At 49.4% G+C, this 16,903-nt stretch overlaps 1 protein-coding gene across 1 annotated transcript in view; it reads left to right on the forward strand.

Moving 5' to 3' along the window:
* NCAN (neurocan) overlaps nt 1-12,749 on the forward strand; it is a 25,695-nt gene extending 12,946 nt beyond the window's left edge. The window contains exons 10-17 of the mRNA XM_007461087.1: nt 1-235; nt 4,339-4,455; nt 5,447-5,560; nt 6,885-7,043; nt 8,181-8,263; nt 8,986-9,130; nt 9,882-10,064; nt 10,318-12,749. The exon at nt 1-235 is cut by the window's left edge and continues 1 nt beyond it. Coding sequence (XP_007461149.1) covers nt 1-235; nt 4,339-4,455; nt 5,447-5,560; nt 6,885-7,043; nt 8,181-8,263; nt 8,986-9,130; nt 9,882-10,064; nt 10,318-10,463 — 1,182 coding nt within the window. The 3' untranslated portion in view covers nt 10,464-12,749. The remainder of the gene's footprint in view (nt 236-4,338; nt 4,456-5,446; nt 5,561-6,884; nt 7,044-8,180; nt 8,264-8,985; nt 9,131-9,881; nt 10,065-10,317) is intronic.
* Nucleotides 12,750-16,903: the final 4,154 nt, after the last annotated feature.

Genomic DNA, 16,903 nt, shown 5'->3' on the forward strand with positions numbered 1-16,903 from the left:
CCTCCTTGGACACCGACAGCAGCCAGCAAGGACAAGCCCATTTCAGTTTCCTCGGGGGAGCCTATAGTGCCGTGGGACTCCCCCAGCACCCTGCTGCCTGCCTCCCTGGGCCCAGAGGAGTTTGAGCTGGAGGTCCTGGCGGGGAGCTCAGGTGTGGAGAGCTTCTGGGCGGAGGCAGCAAGTGGAGAGGAGCCAGCCCTGCCAGGAACCCCTGCAAATGGGAGTGCAGAGGAGGGTGAGTTGGAAGCTCGTGGTCTCATCCAGGTCACTGTGTTTGTGCTCAGGAACCAGGGGCTGGGGTAGGCCAGAGCTGGGAGGAAGGATTGTTCTTGGGTGCCTGGGAAGGTTTCTAGCAGGGGATGATGTTGAAGGCGGGAGCTCATTAGGCAGAGTTGAATTACAGAAAGCGTATTCCTGGCAGAGGCACAAGCCTGGGCAAAGGCCAGGAGGTGAAGCTGCGTTTGATGTGTTTTATGCGCAGCGAGTAATGAGGCAATGATGAGGTGTTGGGCGGAGTTTGGTGTTGGGGATGAGTACAGTCAGCAAATCATGTTCATGACCACTCTCAGCTGACAGTGTTGTGTGATGCTGGGGTCTTGCTTTCAGTGACGCCTCAGTCTGGGGAAGACAGAGCTGGTTACAGGCAACCCCCCTGGGGTGGGGCCGGAGGGAGGAGGCATGGCAGGGAGGCCTTCCTGGACAAGTGTTGAATTGCAGCTGGAATTCAGTGGTGCAAAACGTGGGGGGGGCCTCAAACCACAGGTAAAGTGGGTGCTGGGAAGGGGTGGGAGTGGTGGGCATCACCCCCATTTAGTAGACAGCAAACTGAGGCTCAGGGAGGTATGTCACTACCCAGCTAGTCAGTGGTCAAACCTCAATTGGCACCCAAATCCACATGTGCCTTGGTTGCTCTATGCCCAGCGGAGTCCAGAGAAAGCCATCACCCTGTTCTCCTGGGGACAGGTCTGCCCATAACTCAGCCTGCAAATTCCAGCCCTTTAGTTTTTAGGTCCTGCCATATTGAGCTATTCTTTCGGTCAAGTGAGCGTTAAAAAAAAAAACACAACAACAACAACAAAGAAGCAGCAGCTAATTAAAAGGCACCCTTTTTCTGAGTTGCAAAACACTCTTATTAACACGATTGGTTTTACAATCAATCAATAACACGTGCTCCTTTTTTTGAAGGCAAAGTGTCAGTGGTGATGGAAACAGCGGATGCAGGGTTTTATCACCCACCCTGTCATCTCTGGGTTGTGTCTGGGGCTGCATCTTCTTTTCTTAGATGCCCAGGAGGCAGGTGGACTCTGGGCAGGGGCACTTGCATCAATAAAGGCTTATGCTTATTGGTGACTGCCTTTGTGCTTGGGTTGGTCTGGAATCATCTTGGTTAATCTTTTTAATGTCCTTGAAGAGCAAGTTCTAGTACGATCCTAACTTTACAGATGGGGATACTGAGGCACAGGGAAGTCAAGTGACTTGTGCAGAGTCATGCAGCTGGGGAGTGTCAAGGATAACGTTTGAATCCAGGCTGTCTGACAACAGTCTCTGTCTCAATCACTGGGCTCTAAGATGCTTATTTCATCGACATAAAACAAAACAAAATGCCCTGAGGTCTTGGGGAGGGGGTAAGCTTGCCCAAGGCCAAAGGAACTAGAGAAGGAGTGGTCAGGTGGGAGGGAAACCACTAAGAAGTGTGCTAAGGAAAGTGTGTTGAGAGGAGCCCCCAGGGCCACGGCTGGATCTGTCTTGGACTCTGTTGGTTTTTCGGCTCCAGGCTCAAGCCATGGGCAGCCGGGGTGGAGGGAGGCAGCCAGTGCTGGGGGAGACCTGGGCGCCTACTCACCTACTGCTTGCAGCAGAAATGCTAATGAAGCCAAAAATAAATGCAGCACCAGCAAGCGACTGAGTCACCGCCAGTCCGTGGGCAGGTGTCAGCAGCTTGGGGCACCTGGTGGGGCTTACACGTCCTGGCGCCTGGCAGCCCCACGCATGTGCCCGCACGTGCCAGGGTGGCACCAGGCGCAGAAATAGCCACAGGCCTCTCTGGCCATCCGTGGTGGTACACGCCACTGCCCCAGGGACCGGCTTCAGTCACTGCGGTCAGGCCAGCAGCTACCTTTATGCAGTTAGCAAGCAACTATTGAGTGCTTGCTGTATTCCAGGCACCATGTTGAGACCGAGTCCCTTGTCCTCTGGAAGCTGACATTCTAGAACAATGCTCTAGAACTTTCCCAGTGATGGAAATGTTCTCGAGCTACGAAGTCTAATACAATAGCAACGAGCCATTGGTGGCTACTGAGCACTTGAAATGTGGCTAGTGTGACTGAGGAGCTGCGTTTTAACTTTTATTCCATTTTAATTAATTGAAACTTAAATAGCTGTGTGTGGCTGCCATGTGGAGCATCACCGCTCTGGGGGGAGGCATGGATAAGAAATGATGGTCCTAATAAATTGTACTGGAGGTTAGAAAGTAGTAAAGACAAAAGAGAAAAGTAAAGCAAGGGATGAGGGATGCCGGTGGGTGGGTTTTGGTTTTGGAAGGGGGGTTAGTATGCATTTGAGCAAGCCTGAAGGAGGTGAGAGAGGAGCCATGCAGAGATCTGGGGGAAAAGCAGTTCAGGCAGATGGAATAGCTTGTACAAAGGCCCTGAGGCAGGACCGTGTTTGGTGTGTAGGAGGAACAGCAGGGTCAGTGTGGCTGGAGCGGAGTAAGTGAAGGAGGGAGAGGAGGATCAGGCAGGGAGATATTGGAGAAGATTGCACCGGGCCCTGTGGGCTGAGGTAAGGATTTTGGCTTTTCCTGTGAGGGCAATGGGGAGCCATGGACGAGTCTAGACAGAGGAGGGACATAACCTGACTCAGGTTTACATGGGCTCCCTCTGGCAGCTGTGGGGAGAATAACCTGTTAAGGGTGAAGGCAGAGTCCAGAAGATCAGGGAGGAGGTGACTGCTTGTTATCGTCTCAGTTTCTTGTGGGCCTCCAGACCAGGACAAAACAGAAACAAATTCTAGGTTATAGGGACTGGAGAGAGGGCCTTAAACTGGGCTTCCAGAGCCCCGTAGGCCAGTCTTGGCTCTTGTACTGTCCTGCTGAGTGGCTTTGAGCTAGGCCCTGCCCTCCTCTGGGTCTCATTTCTGGTATCTTGCAGTGGATGGGTTGACACTGTCCTGACAAGGGATAGGGGTCACCTGGGGTACATGGGGGTTCTTGCTCTGCCCCTCTAAGACTCCAGGGTGGTCCAGAGACCACCCACCAAGGCCTCTGAGCCCCTGAGATGGGGAGGGGTGACCCTCTTGCCTCCAGGGAAACCCAGCTGAGGAATGAGAGAGGTGGACAGGCCCTCACATTCAACTCCCCCTGGATGCCCTATCCGTGTTAAGCAATGTTGAGACCCCTCAAGAGGCCCCAGGCTGATATACAGAGAGCCAGTCATGGCATTATGGTCAGGAATGGGAGAGCAGGATGAGCTATTTTTTTTTTTTTTTTTTTTTTTTGCGGTACACGGGCCTCTCACTGTTGTGGCCTCTCCCGTTGCGGAGCACAGGCTCCGGACGCGCAGGCTCAGCGGCCATGGCTCACGGGCCCAGCCACTCCGTGGCATGTGGGATCTTCCCGGACCGGGGCACGAACCCGTGTCCCCTGCATCGGCAGGCGGACTCTCAACCACTGCGCCACCACGGAAGCCCAGGATGAGCTATTTTTATTTTCATTTTGTAAATGAGGCAAATGAAATTCACAGAAGTAATTTGCCCAGGGTTCCCTAGTGAGTGGCAGAGGCAGGAATTGAACCAGCCTCTCTGACTGCACAGCCTATGGTTATTGCTGCTATAATCCACCACTTCTCCACACTGTAACCACTGAGGTTGCATCAGAAGAGGTTAGGCCACAGGGACGAAGGAAGTGATGGTTCCCACTGGTCCCAGTGCTGTTCATACCCCATCTATAACCTATGTCCACTTCTTTGCTCCAAAGTATGAGAAGCACAATGACCAGTTGGGTATTTCTAGAAAAATGGGGATAAGTCAAGGAGGGCACTTAAACCATGTTCTATGAGAAGACTTCCTAAGAGAAGCTGCAGGAATCCCATTCTAGTTCAGTCCAGGGAAGGACTTTGCCATAGCCAGGACATCCCACAGGTGCTTTGGCCAGTTCCTGGAAAGAGTAAGCTTATCACAGGGGCATGTGAGAGGAAGTTGGCAATCAGTTATTGGGAAGTTATAGAGGGGACTCCACAGAGAGGCGTGGAACAAGAGGGCCTTTAGGGGTCTGAGGTCTGGATTCCCTGGGAGGCAGACTTGGTGGTCTGACTCCTTCCCGTACTCCTGTCCATCCTGCAGTTCCCTTGGATCCCTGTGAGAACAATCCTTGCCTGCATGGGGGCACGTGTAAAGCCAATGGCACCATGTATGGCTGTAGCTGTGACCAGGGCTTTGCTGGAGAGAACTGTGAGATCGGTGAGTACCCCAGACTCAGGATCTGAACACAGACTTGTCTGACTCAGAGCCCTGGGGTCTATCCCAGCAGCCATCCCTGTGAGGATCAGGGATCACAAAATGCTGCCTTCAGATGCTCCCTTCCCCTCCCTCACTCCTTGGTTCCAGTAAATCAGCCTTAGCAACAACCATCTGAGGTTTCATCCTCAGGGCTGAGGCTCTGGTGTGCTGCCTCCCACTACTACCAGGCAGGGGTGGGGAAGGGGAAGACAAAAGGATGGTAAGTCTCATACTCCCACCAGAGAAGGGCCCCAGGGGATTGCCTACCCTCTCCTGGGTAGGCAGGGGTATAGGTACCACCACCAGAACTGCTGGAAGCTAGCTCCAAAGCCCAACACAAGACATATGACAAATTATGAAATTATAACAATAATTATAAATGATAAAATTTCTTGAGCTCTTCCATTGACTCTCCTCATAACCACCGCTGTGGAGGTGCTATTGTTATCACCACTTTGCAAAAAAAAAGAAACTGAATCTCAGAGAGGGCAAGTGACTTGCCTGGCATTGTACATGCTTCAGGCACTATCTACACAGGGATTGGGAGAAGAGGTGCTCAACTGATTGCTCCCTGTACCTACAAAAAACTTCGTGATTCTGTGCAAATCCTTATAAGTGCTCCACATTCTGAAGACCCTTCAGCTTCGACATTCTATGTGTCTGTTTGCCAGACCCACCTTCACTGTTCTGGAGTCAGGGGGAATGTCCTGCACACTCTGGCTTTCAGCCAACCCAGTGGCATCTCCTCTCATTGATGCTAATTCACATCAGTTGTGTGAGGTTCCACCCCCTTGACCTCCAGAGTCATTGAGCCATCAGTGCAGACCACCGCTGTTGTACTCAGGTCTAGGATAGATGGTAGGGTCATGAATGCATCTTCTGCCTGGTTCTCCATGGGGGCTGGGAGCCACGGGGAGGCTGACCCCTGACTCAGCCCCACCTTCCCCTCCAGATATAGATGACTGCATCTCCAGCCCCTGTGAGAATGGTGGCACCTGCATCGACGAGGTCAACGCCTTCGTCTGCCTTTGCCTCCCCAGCTACGGGGGCAGCCTCTGTGAGAAAGGTGAGTCTCTGCCGAGACCCCAGAAACAGTACCAGGAGCAGGGTTGGGTGCTGGACCACAAGCTTCCCACACATGGAGCTCCAGGTCTCTGCCTCTGGTTCCATGGCCGTGAGTCAGACAGGCAGGAGACGAATAATTTTCTTGAGATAAAATTCACATAACATAGAATTAACCTTTTTAGAGTGTACAGTTCAACGGCATTCAGTACATTCACAATGTTGTGCAACCACCACCTCTAGCTAGTTCCAAGACATTTTCATCAGCCCCAAAGGAAATCCTGTCCCCGTTAGCCATCACTCCCCATTCCTCCCCTCCAGCCCCTGGCAACCACTAATCTACTTTCTGTCTCTATGGATTTGCCTATTTTATATGTTTCATATAAATGTAGTCATATGCTCTGTGTCTTTTTGTATCTGGCTTCTTTCACTCAGCATGATGTTTTTCAGGGTTCATCCACATTGTAGGACGTGTCAGTGCTTCATTCCTTTTTATGGCTGAATCGTATTCCATTGGATGGTGCACATTTTGTTTATCCATTCATCACTTGATGGACCTTTGGGTTGTTTCCCCCTTGTGGCTAATGTGAATAGTGCGGCTATGAATGTTCATGTACATGTTTTTGTTTCAATACCTGTTTTCCATTCTTTTTGATTTTCCCCCCATTCTTTTTGGTGTACCCAGGAGTAGAATGGCTGGGTCATATGGTAATTCCGTGTTGAACTTTTTGAGGAGCTGCCAGACTGTTTTCCAAAGGGGCTACACCATTTTACATTCCCCCCAGCAATGCAAGAGGGTTCCATTTCTCCATATCCTTGCCAGCGCTTATTATTTTCCTTTTAAAAAATATTATAGCCATCCTAGTGGGTATGAGGTGGTATCCCATTGTGATTCTGATTTGTTTTTCCTAATGATTCATGTTGTTGAGCATCTTTTCATGCGTTTGTAGGCCATTTGTATATCTTTTGGGGAGAAATTTTTTTCCCAGGAGGGAAATTTTAGGCCTTCCTGAGACCATTTCCTGAGGTCCCAGGATGTGGCCAGATCAGAGAATGAGACATTAGAGTTGGGATAAGAGGGGATGGTGTAATGGTCTTCCAGTTGGATCTCTTCCTGCAACAGAGAAAAGAAGTGAATATGGGAGGAGGGAGGGGAAAATGTGGGGGGGCAGAGTGGGGGCTGGGGGATGGGCCCAGGGAGAGGGGTGATTTAGCCCCACAGTGACCTTGGATTGGGCCCTCTCTCTGGTGGGCTGGTGTGCTCACGGCTGGCAAGGCAGGCCTCGGCTGGAGGCCAGCCCCCTTCATGCTCCCTTTCCACCTCCCAGACACAGAGGGCTGTGACCATGGCTGGCACAAGTTCCAGGGCCACTGCTACCGCTACTTTGCCCATCGACGGGCATGGGAGGATGCCGAGAGGGACTGCCGCCGTCGAGCCGGCCACCTGACCAGCATCCACTCACCCGAAGAACACGGCTTCATTAACAGTACGGACTCTGGGGTGGGCAGGGGTGGCCTTTACAGTCCCTTTGTCGGGGGTCCCCCCCGCACCAGGGTCTTGAAGACGCTACCTTTCTGAAGCTATGTTCATTAATGCAAGCCCTGACCACTTATTAATTCAAGTGTCTATTTATTCACTTGTCAGTTCATTCATTCACTTCATTCATTCTCCGACTATTTACTGAGCACCTGCTATGTGCCAGGCACTGTTCCAGGCACAGAGACACACATTGTCCTGTCCCTAGGGAGTGACGTTCTTGAAGAGGATATAGTCAAACAAGTAAATATCTAATTAAATAAGTCTATCCTAAAATTTAGCTGGTTCTCAGGGCACTGATGACAGTTAAAACAGGGCCAGGGGACAGAGGGTGATGGAAAAGCATCTGTGGTGCAGGGGATGAAATGAGGGAGGAGCAGAGATTTAGAGAAAGAGGGGTGTCCCATAAATTAAATCCAGCATTTATTGATTTACTCATTATTCCTTCTGCCCTTTTTCATCCATTTATTTATTCACATTTTCCCCATCCCATCCCCTGTTAATTCTTTAATTTGTTCATTCCCTGGTTCACTGGCTTTTTTCCTCTATGTAATCAAACACACATGCATCCAGCTGCTTCCTCCTCAGTGACTGATTGGCTCATTTAGATTCACATGCCTGCCCTGTCAGCCTTGCTCGCAGGCTCTCTTAGGCCCTACTCTCTCATTTCTGCAAAGATCTGACTTGTCTTTATTGTTTCCTCTGGCCTTTTGTTTAAGCCACAAATTGTGACAAGGCCAGGAGCCTAATTCCAGCCCTTTCCATGCCCCAACCCCACTCCCCAAGTATGAGGGCAGCCAGAGCCTCAGCCTGCTAGAGAATGGGGGGGACGTGGCCTCCAGCCCATGCCCCCCAGGCTGGCAGAGGGGCTGGGGTCCTCCCCTCCAGCTCAAACCCCAAACTGGGGGAGGGGCTCTGGGTACCCCCCCCTCCATTCTCGTCTTCATCCACTTCCCCTTCCAGCCCACCTTCAGGCTGGGGAGGGGGCTGAGTCTCCCCTCCCACACCCCCCACCTGGCCTCCAGCCAGCAACCTAGGCTGGGGGAGGTGCAAGTACCCAGCCCTCACAACAACCCACACCCCACAGGTTTTGGGCGTGAAAACACGTGGATCGGCCTAAACGACAGGATCGTGGAGAGGGATTTCCAGTGGACAGACAACACGGGGTTGGTGAGTGGTGGCAGCCTGGGGGCCTGGGGCCCTGCAGTCAGACTGTTGACTTGGGCCCTGCCTAGAATGGAGAGTTCTGGGTAAGCTGCAATGACCCGGCCCCCTGGCTTCACTTTAGTAAATTTTATATTATATCTTTTTCACCACAATTAGAAAAGAAATCCACCTCCTCTCCTCTGCCATGAGAACTGGCCCCCACTCTCTGACTACACTCGAACTGGATCAAGCAGCCCCAGCCCTCCTGGCCTCTGTTCTGTTCCTCAGACAGGACAAGCTCAGTCCCGCCTCAGGGCCTTTGCATTAGCTATTCCCTCTGCTTAGGACTCTGTTCCCTGCCTGCGTTGTTCTTATCCTTGAGTCTTCCTTCAGCTCTCCTGTTGCCTCCTCAGGGAAGCTCTCCTGGACTTCCAGTCTGAGGTCACCTTTTGTTCAACTATTTATCTAACAATGAATGACCCATGTGGAAAACAGACTGTCAGGGAGTGAGCTGGGGCAGGAGGACCAGGGAGGAGGGCACCACAGCCTCGCAGCTAGAGGAGGGTTGACTTGGACTGTAGTGGCAGCCACCCTCAGGGCAGGCAGAACAGTGCTCATTGTAGAGATGGAAACACTGAGTCCCTAAGAGTTTGAGTGGTCTGCCCAGGGGAATCCCACAGTGTCAGTGCCAGAGGCTGGGACAGGCTGCATGTCCCCTGAGCACCCCCTGCTCCCCATTCTTACAGCAATATGAGAACTGGAGGGAGAACCAGCCCGACAATTTCTTCGCGGGTGGGGAGGACTGTGTGGTGATGGTGTCACATGAGAGTGGGCACTGGAATGATGTCCCCTGCAACTACAACCTCCCCTATGTCTGTAAGAAGGGCACAGGTATGCTGCTACTCTCCCTCCCACCCCTTCTCCCCCAACCTTCCCTCCTGCCTATCACTGGTTCGTTGTTTTATTTAAGTTTGTAAATGTAGGAGTCAGTCCAGCCCAGTTTTCACTCTTCAGCACTATGTGAGGGTACCCATTTCCCCCCCACCCTTGCCAACTCTGTGTTATCAAACTTTTTGTTCTTTGTTCATCTAAGTCCTGAAAAACAGTATCTCATTGTTATCATAGTTTGCACGTCTGTGAGGATGAGAATAACCAGCTCTTCATATGTTGATAAGCTGTTTATATGTATTTGATTTCCTGTGACCTACCAGTTCATTTCCTTTGCCTAATTTTCTATCAGTTCATTGGTCTTATTGATTTGTAAGAGCTCTTTACATATTAAGGAAACATATATATGTATATGTATATTCTCAAGTCCACCTTTCTTATATTTTTCTTCATTGTTGCTTCTGTTTCTTTGCCAATTTTCATATCCTTTTTTTCCACTCATTTGCTCAGATTATTCTTGCCTCCCATCTCCTTCATTCCCATCATGCACAAGAATTAGGGGGTGAGATATGTCCAGGAGGTTCCTGCCCCTCAGCAGCTCCTGGTTTGGGTGGAGGAGACATTCACTTCTAGCCCTTTGAGGTCACAGCTGGGCAAAAGGTGGGACCTGTTGAGGGTTCATCTCAACAAGAGATGAAACCAGTTCAGCCCCAGTCCCATCCACTTCTTTAACTGGAGGTTCCTCTGTCCCCAGTGCTGTGTGGTCCCCCTCCAGCAGTGGAGAATGCCTTGCCCATCGGTGCCCGCAAGGCCAAGTATAATGTCCATGCCACTGTACGCTACCAGTGTGACGAAGGATTTGCCCAGCACCATGTGGCCGTCATCCGATGCCGGAGCAATGGCAAATGGGACCGGCCCCAAATCGTCTGCACCAAACGTAAGTGGCTTCCCCCAGACACCCCGACAAAAGTTTCCAGCTACTTGTAGTCTCCAATTAAGCATCTCATGACTACACACATTGATCTGGTTGAATGTCTGCCTGATAATATGGCCTTGCCGATAAGTGAGGACTTACTAGCTTGCCTGGTGTTCCCTCCATTTCCCCCATCCCCCGAGGAAGCCTGTTCCATCAGGGCACCCACCTCTCATCAGCTTTTGCCACGTCCCTGTCGTCCCTCACTTCCCTGCAGCCAGACGATCCCATCGGATGCGGCGACACCATCACCACCACCAACACCACCACCAGCATCACCATCACAAATCGCGCAAGGAGCGCAGAAAACACAAGAAGCACCCAGCAGAGGACTGGGAGAAGGAAGAAGGGAATTTCTGCTGAAGAACCAGGCAAAAGAAAGCACAATCCCCTTCCCACACCTCCCCTGGAGGCTTCACCTGGGGAGGCAGAGCCCAGAGAGAAACAAGAGGGTCCGGAAGCCCCTGAGTCCCAAACCACATCCCCCCATACATAACCATTTGTAAAAAGCTCCTCTCTCCTTTTTCTTACATATACAAGGTCCTCTTGGCAGGTGTAGCCATGTGTCTGAAAAGTCAGTTCTAGTCAGGCTGAACTCTGGGAGCATCTCTCAGTGGAGGGAAGCACAATCGGCACAGATCATTCTTTGCACTGGTTTAGTCTTTTGTTGGCAAGGCTGACTGCCAGTTGTGGAAATAAGGCTGTGATAAGGGTGCAAGAATGTGTGTTTGGATTTGCACTAAGGAATTGCTTTTACCACCAGAGATTCAGATTTAGTAAACTGTCGGATGTCCTAAATGCAGGCTGAAGCCTATAGTGAAGGTCACTGGCTTTGGGTGTAGAAAATTACATGGACACACACTGCTTGAACTTGACGACTGCTCGTCCTTCACCTTGGACTTCAGCCTAAGTCAGTCCTTAGTCTTGGTGGATGAACTGACTGTGGAATTCCTATGTATTGAACTTCAGGAATGTTTTTAGAACAACATCCCTCCGTGCCCTCAGAGTTAGGGGTCAGAATAGTCAGAGAAATTTGTGGGCAATGAAGGGAAGCTGTATTGCTTGCCCTCCCAGGTCTAGTCCAGTGCTGAGATTTGGTGGTTCTGCATGTGTGGTGAATTTTATACACACACACGCACACGCACACACACGCACGCACGCACACACAGATGAGAGGATGTTTAGGGCTCAACGAACCCAGATTTCTTCCCCCTCCATCTCTCAGGGAGACAAAGAACCTCCTTCCTGGGCCAAGGAGGTGCCAAGTTTTCTAGCTCGGTGCCCATATCCATCCCTCAAGCAGACATTGGTAGTGCCCCTGCCATGGGTCCCACCCCTACCCCTACTCTATTCCTGTCTCCTCCATTCATCACCTGGTGGACTAGAAATGCTTAAAACTTGAAGTAGTGACGTCTACCTGCCGTCATGTAGAGAGATGTGCAGTGTTAAAACTGAAACACACACACACACACACACACACACATTTTTCTCTTAGTTTTTAAATTTTTTAAGCAGTAAAGAACTCACCTTGCCTTCCTCCCCAGAATCTGAAACCTGTAAAAACTTTCCCCAAGCCAGAAGTCGGGATTCAGCTTCCTGATCTCTGGCAGGAAAGAACCACAGCTTTTCCTCCATGTCCTTTGTCCACTCTCAACCTCTCTAGTCTGGGTAACATCTGTGGATTAGTGTTAAAAACCACAGTGGAGAATGGCCCTCTGCAGGAAAGAAAAATAAGCAAATATACAGTCCATCTAAGGGTTCAGTAGAGAAAGAAATGTGTTGACTGAGCCTATATCCCTCCTGGGAAGTACTAATCATAATTGACAACTACGGAGTAGGTACCATGCTAAGGACTTACACACACTGCCTCCGTGAATCTTCTCAACAGCCCAGTGACTTAGGAACCATTATTTTCCCATTTTACACAAGACAAAACTGAGGCTCAGATAAGAGAAAGGCCCTGGCTTGCAAGACAGGAATAAGGATTCCGTCCTGCCTCTGGCTGACTCCTAACCCTGCTCTCTATTTTGGGGGGAAGGAATTGAAACATAATCATGCTCTAACACACAGCAAGATTTAGGAAAAGATTGAGATGTGCAAACTAGACCCGCATCCTAGACCATGGTCTTTAGTGTTCCCTGCTATAGACATTATCCACTGTTCCATGTTATGGTTATTGTTGAGAAAACCCAGGGATATAGGTTTGCCTTCTAGGTTTGATAATTCCTCTTGGTTTAAGAAATATAAAAACAATAACACATCTTCAGTCATCCATGTCACAAAAGAATTTTCCTTTGTTTGGAGTGGGGGGCTCTGGGGATGCAACTTTTTTTGGGGTGTCTTGGTTTATGCTCCTTACCCTTGACCACCTCAGCCCCTTGCCCTGCCCCGACCCCAGCTCCATGGTGGGAGGGGGCTCTGATATTTTCTAAGGTGGGTGGTTTGTCTTTTGGTCTTTCCCTTTGGGATGTGCGTGTGTGTTTGCGTGTGCCGCGTGTGTGGCATGCGTGTGAGTGTGTGTGCGCGTGAACAGCTTTGGATTCTGTTGGTTATGCTGTCAGCTGAAGTGTTCCGTGGGTCTGTGGTATCTGACACTATGGACATTAATGTACTCCTTGGACATTTTAATAAAATTTTTTAACAGTTCAACCTGCCTCCTGACACCTTCATTCGTTCACTCAGCAAGGACTTACTGGGCAGCTATTATATGCCGTGTACTGTGCTGGGTGCTGGGGAGATAGTGGCGGAAAGAACAGATGTGACCCCTGGGAGGTGGTCAGGGGAGGCTTCCTAGAGGAGGTGAATGGAATCTAAAGGATGAATAGCATTAACTAGACGAAGAAGGGAAGAAAGGAAGAGAGTTTCAGGCAGAGGGAAGAGTAAAAGTGAATATCTTCTTGCAGAAGGGAACATGCTTCATTTGAGAAACAGCAAAGAGTCCATAGCAGCTGGAGCGGAGTGACAGAGGTAGACAGTGGAGGGAGATGAGGTCAGAGAGGCAGAGGATGGATCACTCAGGGCAATATGGGCTGTAATGAGAAGTTGGGGCTTTATTCTAAAGCAATAGTGGCAAAAAACAGCATAAACAAGGTCAAAAGGCGAATGCCAAGCTTGGAAACAATTCTTCAAATCAGAGATAAAGGAATTTTTGCCTTAATATATAAAGAGCTTCTACAAATCAATATGAAAAAACCCCAATAATCCAATAGCCAAACGGGCACAGGATATGAACAAAAAGCTCAAAGAAAAGGAGATACAGATGGCTCTTAAACTACAACACATGCTCAACAAAATAATACACAATTTTCTGATCACCACGATACACAAATAAGGACATATAAATAAAAGGGAATAAACAAATAAATCTCATAAGAGAGGGGCCTTGCATATTTCAATGATGACAATGTACCTGAACTGAGAATGATTTATGATTTACTCAACTGCCTGCATCTAAAGTCAAAGTGGAGGATAGTCAGCTTCATATAACAGGTGAATTGCAAGTGATAACCACAATGAGATATTATTTTTCACCTATCAGGTTGGCTAAGGTAACAAGTGGTAACACATGATGCTACTGAGGACCTATGGAAATAGGCAAGTACATCTGTTGCTGATAGGTTAGAAATTGGCCTCACCTCTAAGAAGAGTTGGAGATCACTAACAAAATGGCAAGTTTTAACCCCTTGATCAAACAATTCCTGCTATCATCCTCCAGTTATACCTGCACTTATGTGATGACCATGGTACTTATTACTAACAGCAAAATATGGGAAACAATGTAAATGTCCACCATTAGGAGACTGATTACAAAGATTATGGTGCATCCAAACAGGGACTACTTTGCCAACCTTCAAAAGAATGCTGGTGGGGGAAGGGGGCGGATTTTTACATGCTGAAGGAAGCCCGTCCCCAAATATATTGTTAAATAAGAGTTACTTTAAAAGTGTATATGAGGGCTTCCCTGGTGGCGCAGTGGTTAAGAATCCACCTGCCAATGCAGGAGACACGGGTTCGAGCCCTGGTCCAGGAAGATCTTGCATGCCACGGAGCAACTAAGCCTGTGCGCCACAACTACTGAGCCTGCGCTCTAGAGACCGCAAGCCACAATTACTGAAGCCCGTGCACCTAGAGCCCACGCTCCCCAACAAGAGAAGCCACTGCAATGAGAAGCCCGCGCACCGCAACAAGAGTAGCCCCCGCTCACCACAACCAGAGAAAATCCCGAGCGCAGCAACGAGGACCCAATGCAGCCAAAAATAAATAAATAAATAAATTTATAAAATAAAGTATATATGGCACACAAATGTTCATAGCAGCATTATTCACAATAGCCAAAAGGTGGAAACAACCCAAATATCCATTAACTGATAAAAGAATAAACAAAATGTGATATATATACATATATATGAACATTATTCAGCCATAAATATTATACTGAGTGAAAGAAGCTAGATACAAAAGGACACATACTGTAGGATTCCACTTATACAAAATGTCAAGACGAGGCAAATCCACAGAGATGGGAAGTAGATTGACAGTTATCAGGGCATGGAGTAGGGAGGGAGGAATGGAGAGTGATGGCTTAATGAGTATGAGATTTTCTTTGGGGTGATGAAGATGATAGGGGTGATGGTTGAACAACACTGGGAATGTACTAAATGCCACTAAATTGAAGACTTTAAAATGTTTACAATGGTGAATTTCATATTATGTGAAGTTGGACAACATAAAAAATATATGTTGCATATTTTCATTTGTATAGAAGTGGGGGGAAACAATATATGCATGTTTGATTGAATGAATATAAAACATCTTTTGAAGGACATGTAAGAAATTTTAGATGTCGCTGAGAAGTACACTGGGCGCTGGAAGACAGGAGTGAGACATTTTTCTGAATAACTAGCTTCAGGAGTGGCTCTACCCTGGTTGCCATCCTTAGGTCTCCTCCAGGTGGACCCTCAAAGACCTGCACTCCAACAGTGCAGAGACCCAGCAGAAAGAGGGTTCCCTTGGTCCTATTGGTCCGTCAAAATCCCAGGCAGTCTCATTGGTCTGCCTGGGTCCATGTCCACCCCTGGACCAATTAGGGTTGCCCAGGAAGATGAGCCACAGCACTCATTGCCCAGTGGAGTCAGCCCCTCTGACTCACAGGATGAGAGGAGGGAAACTTACATACCCGAAGCAAAATCAAGATACTGGAACCCATGGAAGGGAGAAAGGATGTCAGCAGGGAAGAGGCGGGATGAAAGAAATCTCATGCACTCATCTCCAGAAAAATGCCCCTACCATTCCTCTAGTCAAGGAAGCTAAGGCACAGCTGGAGCCCAAGGCAGTCTAACCAAGGGACTGGACCCTGGCTTCAGATGAGTGGTCGGAATCTCTAGGAGTCCTGTCCCATCTGACATTGAAGCATGAGCAGTTAACGACCACCCCACGTCTACAACCATATCACACATTTACACTTTTTTCCTCTTTTCCCTTTCTTTGTATGCCCGAAACTTTCAATACTCCTCGGCCCACACTCTCCCTACCCACACCTCCACACCCACCCCAGGGAAAACTTGCAACTTCTCTGCCTTCCTGATGCAGGAACTCAACACCCAGTTTCACACACTTCATTCCCAGGGGACTGAGAGGAATCGCTGGATTGGTTAGTGACCCAATTAGGACAGGGCTGAGAAGGGCCAGACCCATGGGAGGTGGCTCAAGGGACAGAGTGAGGGAAGGACAATGTGGGGGAAGGGAGGGGAGAGAGATTGGGGCTAGGGAATGGTCCTGAGGAATGAGAGGAGACGCTTCCCAACCGAATCATCACCAAGCACCCCCAGCTGAAAAACATTTTGTCCACCAAAGTGCATTTTTGAAGTAACTACCCACGAGCTGTCTCATTTTCTCATTCATAAAAAAAAAAAAATTTATTGAGCCCCTGCTGTACACTTCGCACTCACTGGGACCTTAGAACAGCCTTGATACAGAGGAGGAAATAGGATCAAGGGTTTTGTCACTTGGTCATAGAGGCAGGATTCGAACCCAGGCACACCTGGTTCCAAAACCCACAGATGGGTTTCCTGGAGATGGATGTGACAATATGGAGGGCTCCAGGAGGGACCCCAGTGCCTCTCCAGGCAAGACCTCGAAACTGGGGTCTCCAAAAGCTGGGGTGGCCTTGTTCATGGACAGTCTCCCTGAGCTAGCTATTAACACTGGGGAGTTTGGGTCCTGACTTCTTAGCACAAATTGCCCTTTAGAACATGGAGCTCAGAGAGGATTTTGAGGTTTAAAGACAATTCAACCTCTCCTGGACCTCTAAGAAGGAAAATGTGGGGGGAGGGAGGATAGAAAAGGAGAGAGGAACTCAGTGAGAATGGGGATGTGGTCTCAGAGAGGAAGCGGGAGCCTAGTGCTTGCATAGCACAAAGGGTAGGGGCACGCCAGAGCCTCAGCTTGTTCATCTGGGTGCTGCAAGGGTGTCTCGTGAACAGCTGTCGTCTGGGATATAGTTAGCGTGCAAACGGAGGATATCCAGCAGCTCCAGAAGTCCACCTGGGTCTGAGATGCTGCCTGGAGCTGGGCCCATCTGGTGAAGGGGCAGCCATTAAGCCCTATGGGGCACAGTTCGGGCCCATGGTAAGAAGTTCCTGAGAACTGGGAAGTCAGTTGTCTTGTGGACGACGTTGACAGTCTCTATGGTGACAGTTTGGAGGGGCGGACCCTACCGACAAGGGAAAGCCTAGGGGGACAGGTGTTCTGTTACCTCAGACACCGGAGTGTGGTCTCCATGGCAACAGCTGCGGGGGGGGGGG

This window comes from Lipotes vexillifer, unplaced genomic scaffold (genome assembly GCF_000442215.2).
Source record: "Lipotes vexillifer unplaced genomic scaffold, Lipotes_vexillifer_v1.1 scaffold469, whole genome shotgun sequence".
In the NCBI taxonomy this organism is placed as follows: Eukaryota; Metazoa; Chordata; class Mammalia; order Artiodactyla; family Lipotidae; genus Lipotes; species Lipotes vexillifer.